General features: G+C 32.4%; 1 protein-coding gene across 1 annotated transcript; it reads right to left on the bottom strand.

The window, feature by feature from the left end:
- Positions 1-9,298: 9,298 nt before the first annotated feature.
- On the bottom strand, positions 9,299-9,982 carry LOC108212804 (uncharacterized). Its single transcript, XM_017384517.2, has one exon. It carries the CDS (start codon positions 9,980-9,982, stop codon positions 9,299-9,301), a length of 684 nt encoding a protein of 227 aa, XP_017240006.2.
- Positions 9,983-17,650: the final 7,668 nt, after the last annotated feature.

The raw sequence follows: 17,650 nt of genomic DNA, 5'->3' as shown, positions 1-17,650 counted from the left end.
CGAAGAATAGCCATACGGGCTCAATTTAACAGCCATATGGGCTCAGTTTAATAGGTCATATGGGCCAATAAAGAAAGTCATATGGGCTTACGAAGGTCTTGCCAGATGGGCACCAAAAATCATGCCAGATGGGGACAGAAGGTTGGTTTTGATAGAGTGTGCCAAGAGTTCCATTTCGAGAGATCATCATTTGTAGTATGGGATGCATATGGAGTTCTTTCTTTAGTCTAAGTGTCAGAAAAGACGTGCCAGATGGGCAAATAAGAAATGCCATAGGTAAAGAAACGACGTGCCAAACGGGCGGAGTTGAAAGCCAAACGGGCTGATAACAAGTTTAAGATTAAGGGGGTGATTGTTGGATATTAATCTTAAACTAGTTTAGTAGGTTATGTTTTTATTTGTTAACTGGTTTTGAGGTTTAGTCGTGATCTTAGTAGAGTGTTTTTAGGAGCTAGTTGAATAAGCAATAAAGAAGTAGAGTTTGTTTAGGAGTCTAGGATTTTAGTTGTTTATCAGTTAATTTATTTGTAGTCTTCTGATGAATTGGCAAGTCATTATATATTGACTTTGCAGTATCAAATAATATTAGAAGTAATGAATATTCAGTTTATCTTTTGAGCAAATAAGAACAAATGGACGTTTTGTTCAAGTGTTTATTCCTTAGTCTGTAAACTAGTATACCAGCAGTGTGCATATTGAATCATTTACGGCCATTGAAACCAACAGTTTACACTTATAACTTATTAAAAAAGAAAAGAAAAATTTAATCCAGTGTTATGTAATTTGGAGCAATATGTACTCCATGTGACAGAGGCAAATGTACTATTGCAAGTGCATAAACTTATAATATATTGTTTACAGTTATAACCTATTTAAGCAGAAATCAAGCTTACCTTTCTCCATGGACCAGATCTTCTGCTAGCATGAGCTTCATGTTCAGCCTGCATGAAATATAGGGAATAAAATATAAGCATGTTGATAGCAGAGAAACTATATTATATGCATCTTAAATTTTAATGAAGAAGCATAACAACCTCGTCAAAATTTTGGGTGTCCAATTCATCTTTAACCTCAGGAATGAAAGCAGCTTCCATTTCATATAAATTGTCCCACTCAACTTTCCAAGCACTTCGTCATATAGTGTTTCTCGCACCTACACATAAACTTGCCAGTGGGGCATCAAATATGTCAAATATATTTGTCTTAAGGACATTACATTGGGGTGTTGGGCGTGATATATATTACAGCCCCTAATCTTTCATTTTATAATCACACACTAAAATAAGAATTCAAATACATGACCCTGTAGTAAAGATATCCTAAAATACAAAATATAAGTTCAATTTCTTACAACAAAAACTTAAAACTGTAAATAGGACTATACATACCAAATGCCACTTTTTTCTCCCATTCCTCAACAGCATTCTCCTCTTCCTATAGATTAAATAGAGGCAATACTAAAAGAGAACTTCTAACTGGAAAATTCTGAACCGATACCAAATAACAAAATAATTTGAGCTCATTATCATTTCTCCAATGTTCTGATCAGAAGTCATCACGACCTGGTCCTTTAGCATCTGAGACTTGTAATCTTTGTGAAGATTTGCACGTTTCATAAGAAAATCTCCGGCTAGGGACTTTCCAGAATAAGAGAACCTCCCCTGGAGGATCCAAATCGTCTGAGCAACAGCTATTTGCACATCAGGGAAATCTATATCCTGCAAGTATGCAACTGAGTAATTAGACCAGAGACAACTTTGCTTAACAGAAAATTACTGATGCTCTTGGACTGGACACATTGGTAATAAGCAACTACCCCAACGGATGGGATATGTAGCAAAATAATATATTGAATCTTGTAATTCTAACATTTCCGTGATTAATAATATTCTCTTACAGATTTGGTAAGGGACCAGGACCTAGAGCATTAGGAATAGGGTCGAACCTGGCTAAAATTCTCTGTGTTCTCAGTTAGTTGTTATTTATCGATTGTCTCGCTCACACTATATTTCGAATCATAACAGCAAGTGTCTCAACAGTCTTAAATATTGGATAACTCATAAAAATCAGGTAGATTAGCCATAACACATATTCACCCCTATATGTGTGCATTTTCAGTACATAATGCATGTTATATATCATTAGTATTCTATATTAGAAACAAAATTTATGCATTAGTATTACTAAATTTAAAATTATTAATGAGATTTTAAAGGAGAAACAAGTGGTTCTACATGGTACTCTATATATTTATGGAAAAATAACCAACACACACACACATAATTTTATCTTCAAGTAACATACTTGAGAATATAAGATTTATATCATACTTCAAATCTCACTTAATATAAAATTTATTCTCTATCAATAATAAATATTAAAAATAAATATTACTAAATAGAAATAATTATGTCATAATAAGATTTTTTAAACAATAATTTATTATAATTATGACACATACACCAAGAGGATATGAAAAATAATTATGTCATAATAATTGTGAAGCAAGTTTTATTTACCGTCATCACGTGGATGCATCACGAATGTTGGTTTGTCAAAGAATTTGACAAGGTTTCACAGGGTTTCTAAATGGTTTTGGCATGGCTACCATATTCTTGTGGGTAGGGTGTCTTAATTCGTGTCAACATAGTCTACAATGGAAATCATTCAGAGTTTCTGGCAAATTGGTTTTGATTTTGAGTGTGTATTTTGAAACGTCCCTGTCAGTATTACATGGGGGTGGGGAAAGGAAAGAAATACGGTTAGTGTATTGGCGGTGATTGCTTTGGCAGCGTAGATAAAGGAGAACCGATATGGATAGAGGATTACACAAGAAGGAATCTAAGTTAATTGAAGAAAGTGTGCAATGACAGTTTTTATCCAATTTGATATCTTCGTTTGAGATCATTGTCACTCATCATCGACAAACAGAATTTAGGCAAGTCGCATGTGAAGAAGGCCAAGGGCTAAGGTATTATATTAATATTATATCACACACACTGTTTTATTTATTGTGCACTAACCCGGGGTCTTCACGGAAACAGCCTCTCTCCCTTTAAGAGTATGGGCAGTGCTACGTACATTTTACCCCTTAGGTTGCGTACATTTTACCTGCTCTAAGAAGGAATACTGAGTACGTATGGTATGGTATGGTAATGTCATAAATACATATGTGAATATATGCCACCAATTTGTATATAAGTATATTAGAACTGACTGTGCTTGAGAAGAATTTCTCCAAGTAATGTAAAATGAATATAGGTGTCTAACGTGATCTTGTTTAATATAGCATCGAGCACGTTATTGCTACATGGTCCGCTAAGATGGTTATATAATGTGAACAAGAAATATAAAAAGTGAAACCTAAGTTATACTTGGAACATTTAAAAGTTATATATGAAGTAAATCGAACTTATTTATATATTTATCAACTACAATGAGATTGTAATGGTCAATGGCTAAATAATTTGATATATAATTTAAAATAGGAGTCTTGGGGCCACCTTTGGATCATGGTGGTATTTTTCTTTGTATTCCTTCCATAATGTATCAACTGGTTTTCCTAACAAATCCACAAAATAACTATCATTGTAAGAATCCTTCATTTTTTTGTTAAGTTGTGCGACAAATGTTTGTAACAAGCTTTCACAATATTCAAGAAATCGTGCTGTAACATCGTAACCTTGATCCCAACTATCACCATCTCCTGGTTTGGCTAGTCCGGGTGGAAAATAATTGGCTTTGAGCATGGTGTAATCAGCTATTCCTTCTATTAATCCCTCTGGTGCATCAGTGGGTAACCATTGGAAAACATGCGTCATTTCATGGTAAAGAATAGAAGTAAAACCCCACTTTACATCACCATCATAGTCTTGAATAAAAATTGAGCTCATATTTATGGTGTTTCCTTGTGTAGCCGCGGTAGCATTGTCAGCATGTACGTCAATGTATAGCTGTACAAAGTCTTGCGGTCTTCTATCACCTGGATTGTTTTCTTGATCAAAAAGCTTGTATATGAATTGGTTGATGGTCCCCATTTCTTGTATACAGTAATCAACTCCGATTTCTTTCTCAAATCTGATTCCTCCCGGAGTGTTTGGCACCAAATCGGTTACATTATAGGTGATGGATAGTGCCCCTTGTAATAATGCCACTAGAATTATTAGACAACATTGAACATGGAAATAAGGCATGGCTTTATGTTTTCTGTATGTGTATAATATGATTATTATGATTTGCACGGTCTAGTTTTATAGAGATTTCATATAGCCATTGAATATAGATTTTTCAAATCATGATAATAATAAGGATTGTGTGTGGATTTTAATGTCCAACAACTTTAAAATATATATAAGTATATCTATGCACAAAATCAAGATTATTAGTATATGATATTATCTCTACACAAAAGGATGTGGATGGATTTTTTCTAAATTATCTCATCACAAAATCCAGATTATTAATATTATATCTCTACTCAAAATCATGAGTAATATAAAATGAATTTGTTCAATATTGGTGGATGGATTCTAGCTATATTGCATTATTGATAATTGAATAGCTTTTAAAGGAGACTATGTATGTAAAGATTACATGAGGATTTTGTATGGATATTGTTAAAATCTACACACTATAGTATTATCCAATATCCAGCTTTATCACTACGCAATATCAGTACACATACGATTACATGTGCTTATGTATTGACTTTAATATCGAAATACTTATGACCATGATTATCGGTCAATCAACATACTAGTTTATATTATAGCATTAATTATCTAATTATCAATAATAATAATCGTATGGTAACATTAAGTATAACCATACCACTAATTTCTCTAATCTCATGTTTAAGTTACTTACTTGAATTGTACACTATTATTATAACTTTAAGGACATTTATTATATTAACATTTGTTCAAACTAAATAAAATATAATAAATTGATAAAGGACAATTGATAAAACATAATCATTAGTAATCATATGTCTTTTACTAAGAACATAATATTTTTTTCTCTAAACGCACGCACATATATAGGCATTTCTTAATTTTAGATTTAGATCTAGATTTATATATTATTGGATATCAATATTAGTTGTATCATGTAACAATATTTAAATTTCAATTAGAGAAAATAAATATTCACTATAAGTGTTGGATTATGATATGAAAAAAAATTTCGATTATATATATAGTGATGTCGGGTGTTGGTGTTTTCCATGGCGGACATGGATTTGCCGGAAGTGGAGGCAGAGCTGAAGAAGATGGAGGTGGAGGTGGGGTTGTTGGAAGATTTAGTGATATTTTATTTAGAATTTATTGATATTTTATTGAGAATTTAGTGATGCATCAGCTCAGTTTTTTGTTGTAGAATAAAGAGGTTCGTAGTAGGCAAGTGCTCAAATACAAACTAACTTGGTGTATAAACTACAAATCTTATAAACCGTTGGATGAATCTAGTCTAATGGCCCCGTATATGTCATCACACACAACTAATATACACGCTATCACACGATGATTCCACAAAACTTCCTCTGTTTTTCATTTAATTTTTTCCGTCAATCGATGAATTACTTTTTTCAAAATTCGACTCCACTGTATTTTTTTTCATCTCCCAATGATCAATTTGCATACCATATGCGCTATACCTCGATTTAATTTAGAGATTTTTTTAATTTTAATTTGTAGTTTGTACTCTAAGAAAGTTTGTACTAAAGTAAAACCTTATATATACATACATACATACATACATATATATATATATATATGCCAACATTCCAGAGAGGGACTCCTTATATGGAGTTACATAGTGCGCCACTATAAATCATCAATTTTATTATAAATTCTGTTATAGAATACATATAAAACGTTATTCTAATATAGAATACTATATAAAATAAATCTATTTTAAGTAATTTAACACTTAACATTTGATTAAAAAAAGTATATTTTCAAGACTGATTCTACAACAGAATAATTCTGGATGATTATTATTCTGTTATAGAATCATGTTGAGATATTGCATAGTTTTAGATGATTTTTGGAATAAAAAAATTGTATAACTTCATTTTCGGTTTAATAATCAAAATTTGCAATTATATTTCATAAAAAATATAATAGAATATATATTATGTATATATTTATAATGGTGTACTACGTAACTCCATATAAGACGGTATGCTATGGAGTGCTACCCTATATATATATATATAGGTAGATGCTCTAATACAAACTAATGTTAGCCTAAAAACTAAAAACTAGTTTTAAAATGATCAAAAATCTTCTTATACTTTCTAAAACTTAAAATATTCACCTCCTAGTTGGCACAACAATGTTCCAAAACTTCACTTTCTACCCAAATGCCACGCACTACACCACATCTGGCCAATTACGACGGATATCTTACGACGGAAAAGGCCGAGCGCAAAACTTACGACGGAAAACCAATATTCGTCATATGTTCCCGTCAATACTTACGACGTACCAACCTTCCGTTGTATGATTCGCTAAAATTCAGGTGTGACCTAGTAAAATATAATAAATCGTTTCCCGCAAAAAAAACCATCATAATGAACCATTGTAAGTTAACACATCTACCTAATTAAAGACAAAAAATAAATGAAAATTGAATTGTTTTCCGTTTCTGTAGTAACTCGCCGTTGTAAGTTCCCATAATTATATAATTATAGCTTTTAAAAAGAAAAATAAATAAGAATGATAAGTTTTAATTGTCACAATTAAACCGTCTTAAGTTAACATATCTACCTAATTAAAGACAAAAAATAAATGATAATAAAAAGAATTTCCGTTTCTGTCGTAACTACTACATACCTTTGAGATACAAAACGACTATTCTTCCGTCGTAAATACTACGTACGACAGAAAAATCTGTCTCATTTTATGGTTAATAATATGGTCATTGGGGTCCACATGATAAACATACGACAGAATATTTTGTCGAAGATTACAGTCCTGTGGCTGAACTAACGACGGAATATTTCGTCATATATTGTGGGTGATGATTAGAGAGTGGTGTCCACACTGAAAATAGGACGGATTTTTTGTCATATGCGGTAGTTGATGAATTGAGTAGTGGGGTCCACGTGGTTGTATTTATGACGTTTTTTCCGTCGTAAATATGGAGGGCCCACGATGTAAATACGACGGATTTGTTCGTCATACATTGTGGTTTGATAAAATTGAGCAGTGGGATCCACGTGGCTGAACTTACCACGTAAGTGATAACTTGAGAGACAATTTAAATTACCGACATTTTAACTTAGGATGCCAGCAGGGGGCACCAAGTCTGCCACTTCAGCAGCAGGGGCCACCCAGAATGCCACGTCAGTACTGGGTGCTACCCAGATTACCACGTCAACAAGTGATGACGTGGCAACTTCCACATATGCAGCCGCCACATCAGCACTTGGCATGCTGCCATGTCAGCAGTGGGCCTCTCAAAAACTATAAAGATAAAAAATAAAAAAATGAAATCATGCAGGAGAGTGCATTTAGCAACTGTGGAGTGGGTATAGTAAAATTGGGAGTGTACATAATGATTTTTAGTTTGTAGGATAATTTAGCCATATATATATATATATATATATATATGGCTAAATCCAATGAAGATTAGTAAAATAGAAACCAAGTAGATATTATTTTATTAAATGTGAATACGAAGGGTTGTGGGGAGGCACGGAAGAATCACGAGGTGGGCCTCGGTTGGGCTAAGTAGGGCCAGGTGGTGATCATGAGGCTGTAATGGGCCTTAGCTGGATCAAGTAAGGTAGGGTGGGTCGTAGATGGACGATGTTATGATTTATATACACACATATATATATGGAGAGAGTTTATATATATATATATATATATATATATATATATATATATATATATATGTCTATATATACACGGTGCTACTCTACTACAAACCTCTCTTACAATAAAAACTAAAAATCAAAATAAAAAACTTATAAATCACATCGAAATATATCAACCATTGTATGGAAATTGATTGTTGGGAGATGAAGAAAAATACAGTGAAGTCGGATTTCAAAAGACTGAACCGATTGATGGAAAAAATCCAAATTAAAAACGGAGGGATTCTGTTGAATCATGAGTGGGAGGGTACAAGTTTATTGTGTGTGGTGAATTCTAGGGGTGCATTAGATTAGATTGATCTAATGACTTAGATTAGTTTGTCGTTTGTATTTTATTTTTAGTTTGTATTTTTTATTTGTATTTAATCATGCACTAGCCTATATATATAGAGAGAGAGATAATTGCGTTTTGTACCCCACTGGTTTTGGCCAAAATCACTTTATTGCCTATACTTTCGATAATTGCACACGGCATCTCTTTACTATTTTTGTCGCATCACTTTGCACCCTTTCCCTTAAAAGTTCGGGGGTGGTTTGGGCAATATTAAAAAATTAATTATAGATAGAACTTTATTTAATTTTTTTATCTTGTAAACGATATTTTTTGAAAATTCTTAAAGAACAGAAGTTGTGGAGAACGAAAAGATCCTTTTAAAACAATAAAATTCAAAATTATTGAATTTTTTTTTATAATTTTTAATAGATTACAAAAATTAGAGATCTCGTAAAAAATCGTAATAAATTCAATTAATTTCGGATTTCGATGATTTGGAAAACACTTTCAATCGTCTATAACTTTCGTTCATGTTGTGTCCTCATATCATGTTTCGAAATATTTTTGAAAAATTGAATTTTAAACTTCAAAAATGAATTATAAATATATTTACAATTCATAGTAAAGGGATGCATACTGTAGTTATAGAAAGTATAGGTAATAAAGTGTTTTTGGCTAAAACGAGTGGGGTGCAAAACACAATAAACTCATATATATATGCACACACAAATCACATACTTGAGAATATAAATTTATATATTATATACTTCAAATGTCGTTTAATATAAAATATATTCTCATTCAATTATACATAATAAAAATAATTATTTCACAATAAGATTTCTAAGCAATAATTTATTATAGTTATGACACATACACTAGAAAAATAGGAGAAATTTTAGATCTATATTACTATATATATCATAGTGTCATAAATACATATGTGAATGTATGCCATCAATTTATATATATGTATATTAGATGTAACGTTGCTTTAGAATGATCAATGGCTAAATAAGTTATATATATAGTAAATCAAACTTATTTATACTTTTATCAACTACTATAAGATTGTAACGATCAATGGCTAAATAATTTGCTATATAACTTAAAATAGCAGACTTCGAGCCACCTTCGAATCAATGGTGGTATTTTTGTTTGTATTCCTTCCATAATGTATCAACGGGCTTTCCTAACAAATCCACAAAATAACTGTCATTGTAAGAATCTTTCATTTTTTTGTTTAGTTGTGCCACAAATGTTTCTAACAGGCTTTCACAATATTCAAGAAATCGTGCTGTAACATCGTAACCTTGATCCCAACTATCACCATCTCCTGGTTTTGCTAGTCCGGGTGGAAAATAATTGGCTTTGAGCATGGTGTAATCAGCTATTCCTTCTTCTAATCCATCTGGTGCATCATTGGGTAACCATTGGAAAACATGTGTCATTTCATGGTAAAGAATAGAAGTAAAACCCCACTTTACATCACCTTCATAATCTTGAATAAAAATTGAGCTCATATTTATGGTGTTTCCAAGTGTGACCGCTGTAGCATCGGCAGCATGTACGTCAATGTATAGCTGTACAAAGTCTTGCGGTCTTCTATCACCTGGATTGTTTTCTTGATCAAAAAGCTTGTATATGAATTGGTTGATGGTCCCCATTTCTTGTATGCTGTAATCTACTCCAATTTCTTTATCAAATCTGATTCCTCCGGGAGTGTTTGGCAGCACATTGGTTACATTATAGGTAAAGGATAGTGCCCCTTGTAATAATGCTACTAGAAGTATTAAAGTACATTGAACATGTGAATTAGGCATGGCTTTATGATTTCTGTCTGTGTATAATGTGATTATTATGTTATGCATCGTGTAGTTTTATAGAGATTTTATATAGCCATTGAATGTAGATTTCCTAATCATGATTATGGATATTGATAAATCATAAGGATTGGCTGTGGATTTCAATGTCTAAAGGCTTTAAGATAAATAAGTATATCTATACACAAAATCTAGATTTTTAATATATGATATTAAGGATCGTGGATGGATTCTTGCTAATTATCTCTTCACATTAAAGATCATTAATATACATATATCTCTACACAAAATCTAGAGTACTATTCTAAAATATTCAAATTCCCTTCATAATTCTTTATATCTAAATAGAATCTCAAACTATTGAGCAGAGTCCTTATGAAATGTAAGGCTACAACTGAAATCTATTTAATGATAGATATCTAAAATGAGAATTACTATTCACCAAAAGCAATATATAAATTCTAAAAATTGGAAAATGATATCTTGAATATTTGTGTGAATATCTCTGAAGAGGGACTCTGTGCCAGTATAAATATACATAGGGGTGCAGTACTCTCTTGTATGCTTAAGAGTTCATACCAAAACTATGACTACAGAAGTGCGCCTAGGTAAAGAGGCAGTAGAAACAGAGATCAGGCCTCAGGAGAAAAAAAAAATGGCCAGGTCTCATCAGCCTCCGAGGGTAATGCATACATCTTGAAATAATCTACAGATATGTGCATACCAAATATTATTCCCATTATCATTATTATTGTTGCTATTATTATTAATTTTGTTGGTTTTTATTATTGTTATTATTATAATTATAATTGTCACTATTGTATTTATTAGTATAATAAGTATTATTTTTTTTTGTTATTATTATTATTTATCATTTGTAAATGATTTTGCAGGCTGTAATACCAGATCTGAACCTACCATACGAGGAAGAGGAAGAAAGCATTGAAGCCTCTATCCCTCTACAAATAGTTATGGCTTGTAGAGCCTGCCGTTTATACATGACGGTACCAAGTAACAATCCAAAGTGCCTCAAGTGTCGCAAAGGCACCAGACTTATTGATGTCTCTACTGAACTCGTCCATACAAAGAAGAAAAGGCGTAATTAAGTACCATGTGATTTGTCATTTCTGCGAGATTCTGTGGTCCGAATTCTGTGGTCCGAGTAGTCTTCAGTTTTTTTTTGTTATGTTTTTGCTTTATGGAAGACTTCTGTACTACAGATATAATATTTATTATATGACGTGGGTATCTTTTTGTCTTAAACCTGTAAATTAGAGGCTCGAGACTTGAGATTTGATTTATATTTTTATGATGCATAGATATCATAAAAATCTCACTACTGGTATATCAATGATATTCTACAATTTTGTTGAACATTCAAAAGTAAAGAAATCAAACTAATTGAATATATTTAAAGTATTAAATAAATACTGTTTTTTGAAAGAATATTAAATAAATACTTAGAATCGACCGCAATTGACCGTTGGTTTTGTGTCTTAAGAACCAAACAACATCGCTAAGCCTTAAAGATTCTTAGAAATTGAATTAAAAAATTCAAAAAATCAATTTCGCTATAATAAATTTAACCTGTAATTGATTGTTCATCATCTAACATGTTCAATTTTTTTTCTAAAATTTGTGTATTTTATAAATGAGTTCATCCAAATTATTTAATTTGAGACCATTCATTTTTATTGCAAACTCATCAGTCCATTGAGTATAATCGACCTCAGTAGTTCAATGCTTCACTGTTTCCTTCCCTTTCGCAAGATTCAACTTCAGTCATTTTTTTTCCAGTACAAATGAAGCCCCTCCTTGTTAAAATTCTAGATCCGCCGTTCGGTGTAGATCAGTTTAATTAAGCGGTCAATTTTGCCGTATTTTTTGTAGTGTGTACGTAATAACATACATGCGTATCATATTCTTCAAAACGAACCAAAGTTATTTGTGTTGTGGTTATCTTGCCCAATGCTTTATCATTAATATATCTGATGAAGTAGTCAATGATTACTAATAATTAAGGACTTCATTTTCCCAGTTGCAGCTGATGTCCTGAGCTTTTGGAATTGATCACATTGTTTGACAATTCATTCTATCAGGGAGTAGAATCATCCCTTGGAGACGATAATGGCTCTAAGTTTCAAACTCATTCATTTCAAACATATTTAGCAAGTCTAAGTGTGGTTTACCAGAAGAGTGCTTCTTATACTCCACAACAGAATGGTACTGTTGTGGGGAGGAAACATAAATCTCTTCTTAATACAGCCACAGATCTAAGATTTCAAGCTGCTCTTCCATTGCATATTTTGGGTGACTGCATCGTTGCAGCTACCAATCTGCTTAAAAGAACTCCCACACATTTTCTTCATGGTCCCATCTGTTAGGTATCTTCCCATTACAATGGTAGCACCGGCTTAATTGGGTGATCCAAAACAAATATGGATAATAATTTTATATTTTGACAATTACTATAAAAGTTTTGTCTTGGTCACAAATTAATGGGAAGATTGTTGGGCATCAACCCAGTATCATGAATTGGATTTTGTTGAGTTAGAATTTCATAATTGGATTCTAATTGGAGTTAAGTATTACAAAATTAAATTATGATTTACCTAAGTTTGAAATGGATATATATGTATAGTAATATTATGTTTGATAGGTGTGCTCAAGAGGTAGACTTATGTATGGCTTGAGAGAGCGGATACTTGAATTCTTAGGCTTGAGTATTAATTAAGTTTGGTTAATTGTATTATTAAAAATAGTTTTGATTAATAAGACAAATTGGGACGCGTGTGTGTTTTGCATAAGAAGGTGAATCTCGTATTTTATCCCTAACACATTCAAACTCAGAGCGTACACATTCCATCCATAGTCCTTCAAGTGACACAATTATCATTGTAACTAATACATCACAAAGACCAGTTAAAAATAAAACTAGTCCTACTAAATTTCAAGATTTTAGAGGTTAACCCTGCACTTTGAAATCTAGTACATCACAATCCACAGCAAATTCTATTTACCATCAATTCTCTCCTGCTTATCAACCTTTTGTTGATAATGTAGCTCATGTTCCACGAACCAATTAAACTCGTACTTTACTGCATGTAAATCACCAATTTGGTGTGAAGCTATGGCTTTAGAACTCGCAACTTTCGAGGACAATAGCATTGGCATATTGTAGCTCTCCCACCAGGCAAGATGGTTATCAGCTGTAAATGGTTATACAAAGTGAAATTCAAACCTGATGTCACTGTCGACAGGTATAAATTCATTTGGTAGAAAAATATTTTACACAAATAGAAGGATTTGATTATTTTCGATACATTTGCTCCTCTTTGCTAAGATGGTAACTAATCGAGTACTTTTACCTATTAGTGTTGTTCACAATTGGTATGATATTACTGAAATAGATGTAACCAATGCTTTTGTGCATGATATATACTTTTACTGAGGAAGTATATAGACCTCTTATTTCCACACTTATTTAGTCTATAGAATTAAACAAGCTGCACGAGAGTAGTGTAAATTATTCTGTTCAGTTATGCTAAGCTATGATTTCAAGCAGTCTATTTCAGACCACAATAATTGTTTTTCATCACAATAATTCTAGGGTTCTGGTACTTGCCTCGGTCAATGATGATACCTCACTTGTAAGGGGAATCAAGAAATTTATGGCACAACATTTTATAATGCAAGTTACACTAAAGGTATTTATACCTTAATCAACGTAAATACTCATCTGCTTTGTTACAGATGTTGGACTATACAGTATGCTAGCTAGGTGCTCTCTCACCTCTATAAAACAAAATCACACTCTCTGGCAAATCATTCTTCTCCGTTTCTCCAATGATGCTCCTTAATTATCATGGTTTAGTTAGTTGTCTGATATACTTTACAATTACTAGTCCTGATTCATGCTACTCTATTCATGTATTATCTCAGTTTTAAACAAAACTTAGCGCCAATGTCATGATGCTGAAATATGCTGCATATAAAGTAGTTGGTTATGTGAGTACAAACTCTAGAACACATTGAAGGGCTTACTTGTGTATAATCATAATGTGAGTATGCTTGATTTTACTTTGGAGCATATATATATATAGTTTAATTGTACTCCCTCCGTCCCATTTTAATTAGTTGTCACATTTGGTATTGTGCCGGTCAAATTGACCAAAGTTTGACTGAAATTTACTAATATTTCATCAATTGAAAAAATAAGAAAAATATGTCATCGGAAATAAGTTTTAATCTACTTTAAGATGTAATTTTCAGTTTTTTAAAATGATTAAAGAGTGATTTATAATCTTTGGTCAAAAATTTGACCAACAAAAATAGAAATGTGACGACTAAAATGGGACGGGGGAGTACTTATATAACCTGAATGATTTTATAATTTAGAAGTTGCATTTGTCAGTTAGCAATGCCATTCCTAGGGTTGCTAAAATCAAAATCATTATCCCAAAGAGAAATATTTATAAAATGTTTCCAAACAAGAATTAATGATAATAGATCTCTAATATAATTCATATATTATGTCTGATCAATTATTTATATAGTAATATATTAATATGATAATATTATCACATACTTTTAGAAGTGCACATGATCTTTAAATCCAATCTAGATTTTATCATATTTTATTATATTCAACTCAATTCATAAACCACGGATAAAAAAGAAATGTGGAAATATTTAATAAATACTTGTTATATACTTGTAAAAAAATTTAGATTAAAAATAATTGAAAATGCTATTTAGAATATTTCTCTAGTAATTTTGAAGAGAGTAGTGCCTTTCAAAAGGTACAAATATACAAACGGGTACTTATTTCTGAACTAATGACTCAAAATTAAATAACATAATTGTGAAAAATGACCCCAAATACTATTTATTAATGCCTATATCATGTAGTATTTTGTTCTTTTAACCTTAATAAAACGCTACACCAAGTAGCAGTTCTGTTCTTTTAACTCTAACAAATGCTCTAGACGAGGCGGTGTGATTGATTAATTAATATTTAAAACGTTACACGATACAGTGTTAATAACGGATACTTGGGGCCATTATTCTGAATTCTGATATCCTCAACATTAATGATTGATTTTGTGATACTGCTACAAATTTGCACTTGCATAGCGTTTCTTTTTGTGGGGGCTATGCAAGTGCGTATGACTTGGATGCTTAGCAGTCCTAAATTACAACAATTCTATAAAGTGAGCAGATCTAGTGAGGCAGTAGAAACATAAACTAGGGCTCATGGTATTGCATACATCTTGAATTAATCTATAAATATATGTGCATATGTAATAATTATAATAACAATGTTGTTGTTTATTATTATTATTATTATTGTTATTATTGTTATTATTATTATTATTATTATTATTATTATTATGTAACATTTGTAAATGATTTTGTGGGCTGTAATACCTGAACCTGCCATACCTGGAAAAGGAAGAAAACAGTGAAGCTGAGATGGCTTTGCCACGGAAAGACAGAGAAGTGATAATTATATCTGGTGACCAAACTGGGAGAGCAATTACAAAGCCTCTATCCCTCCACAACTAGTTATGGCTTGTAGAACTTGCCGTGTATACATGACTGTGCCAGGAAACAATCTAAGGTGCCTCAAGTGTCATAGAGGCCCCAGGCCTGTTGATGTTTCTACGTACTGCACTCGTCCATGCAAAGAAGAAAAGGCGTAATTAATTATGTTCAATAAAATTACAGAATATCATTGATATGACAATAGTGATATTTATAGAATATATCATGCATAATATAAAGTATATTATTAAAAATATTTGAATTTACTAAAAAAGGAAAGAAGAAGCTGGCGGTCTCAACTCTGTAATTCACTGCAGGTTGTAGACGAATACCTATAGACATCATATCTGCATTATAGAAGTCTTCCGTACCTCAAAATGATGCAAGCCAATAAGTTATTTTGACAAGGTCCCGAGGTAATCAGACCCAGCATATCTATGTGGGCAGTACTCGTTCTATTTGTAAAGAAAAAAAAGAAGGAATGATAATATATAGATTATACACTATTGAATATGATGGCTTTCAAGAATAAATAGACCCTACCAGAGTTGATGATTTATTCGATCGTTTGAAGGATATTGCTCCAAGATTGATTTATGATTTTGATATCATCAATTGAGGAGTAAGAATAAGACGTTCCCTAAAGACCTTTTTTCGTACACCTTATGGCCATTATGAGTTTTTTGTATGCCTTTTGGAATAACAAACGCATCAGCTTTATGGATTGTGAATCGAATTTTCAAAAAGAATTTAGAATCAACAGTATTCGATGACACAAGTAATTTTGTAAATTTTAGTGATGTGTCGCATAAAAGATAGGTTGTGTGTTGGTACAACACAGAAAAATTAGGAAAAAGAACGCATCCTTGCATCCGAGAAAGATTATACAAATCTAGAGGAGGTGTCGGAGGAATGTGGTGACGGTGGTCCTCTAGCCGCTTTTGTTGTGGGTGTCGGTGCTGTTGTGGGTCCCGGTATTGCTGCGTGCTACAAATTCCGACTCGACTCTTTTTCTAGATTAGTTTGTTATTTCTATATGTCAAGGATTCTGGATTTTGGTTTGTGTGTTACTGGCTGTCACGAACGTTTGGTTTGGTGCAGTTTTTAGATTATCATAAATTTGGTTGATCATGTGGTTGGATTTATGGTAAATTTGGTTTGTCATGATTGGATCGTAAACAAATGGTTAATTTTTATTCAATTTTGATGTTATGGTAATTTCTTACTGATCTTGTGCAGTTTTAGTGATTTTGCTTGGTTAATTTTATAGTTCTTACAAATTGGTTTGTTGGTTCGTTGTTGATCGCAGGCAATGGGAACAAAAAGAAACAACGGAAGTCTTTAAAACTGACAACCCATAAAATCGACCAATTATACTCATAACCGATCGAGCTTACCATTCCACTATCCAGAAAACTAATCGACACTGGTCATAACCGACCGAGGTAACCATTCCACAACCCAGAAAACCAACCGACTCAGGTCATAACCGACCGAGGTTACCATCCACAACACAAAAAACCGACCGCCTCCATAATATATCGGTCGATTATGACCAATCAGTTTTATCAAGCTAAAGCTACTTTGATGATAAACCCGACCAACTAATTTTTAACTGACCACCTTCTCTAGTCGGTTTTACGGATCATCCTTAAGTTTGGTATAGATAAACCCGACCAATAATCTGTCTATGATGTCTGGTCGGTTTTAATAGACTAAACTTATTCTGAAATAAACCCGACCAAAGTATTAAAACTGACCAATGGTCGGTTTTAGGTTTCCCCCAATTTTGACTTTTTATTGGTCATAATTATAACCGACCACAACGACGATCAGTTATATGTACACACATGGAGCTCTATTTCCAGGGGAAATGGGGGTGGAAATGGTGGATATTTTTTTAAACATGTACCTTACACATCAGTTGCATAAATAACTGATGTCTAAAGTACTTTAACACATCAGTTTAAGTGAAAATGATGTTAAAAGTATCTTTAACATCAGAAAAATTTCTAACTGATGTATGAAGTGTGATGTCTATTCCACTTTATTTAGTAGTGTGGCACCAGGTAGCACCGTACTACCCGTTTATGAAAGATTTTTGTAACAGATAAAACCGAC

The sequence above is a fragment of the Daucus carota genome, chromosome 3 (assembly GCF_001625215.2).
Source record: "Daucus carota subsp. sativus chromosome 3, DH1 v3.0, whole genome shotgun sequence".
In the NCBI taxonomy this organism is placed as follows: domain Eukaryota; kingdom Viridiplantae; phylum Streptophyta; class Magnoliopsida; order Apiales; family Apiaceae; genus Daucus; species Daucus carota.
The sequence above is the reverse complement of the archived record's forward strand: the minus strand, read 5'-3'. Positions and strand labels throughout refer to the sequence as shown.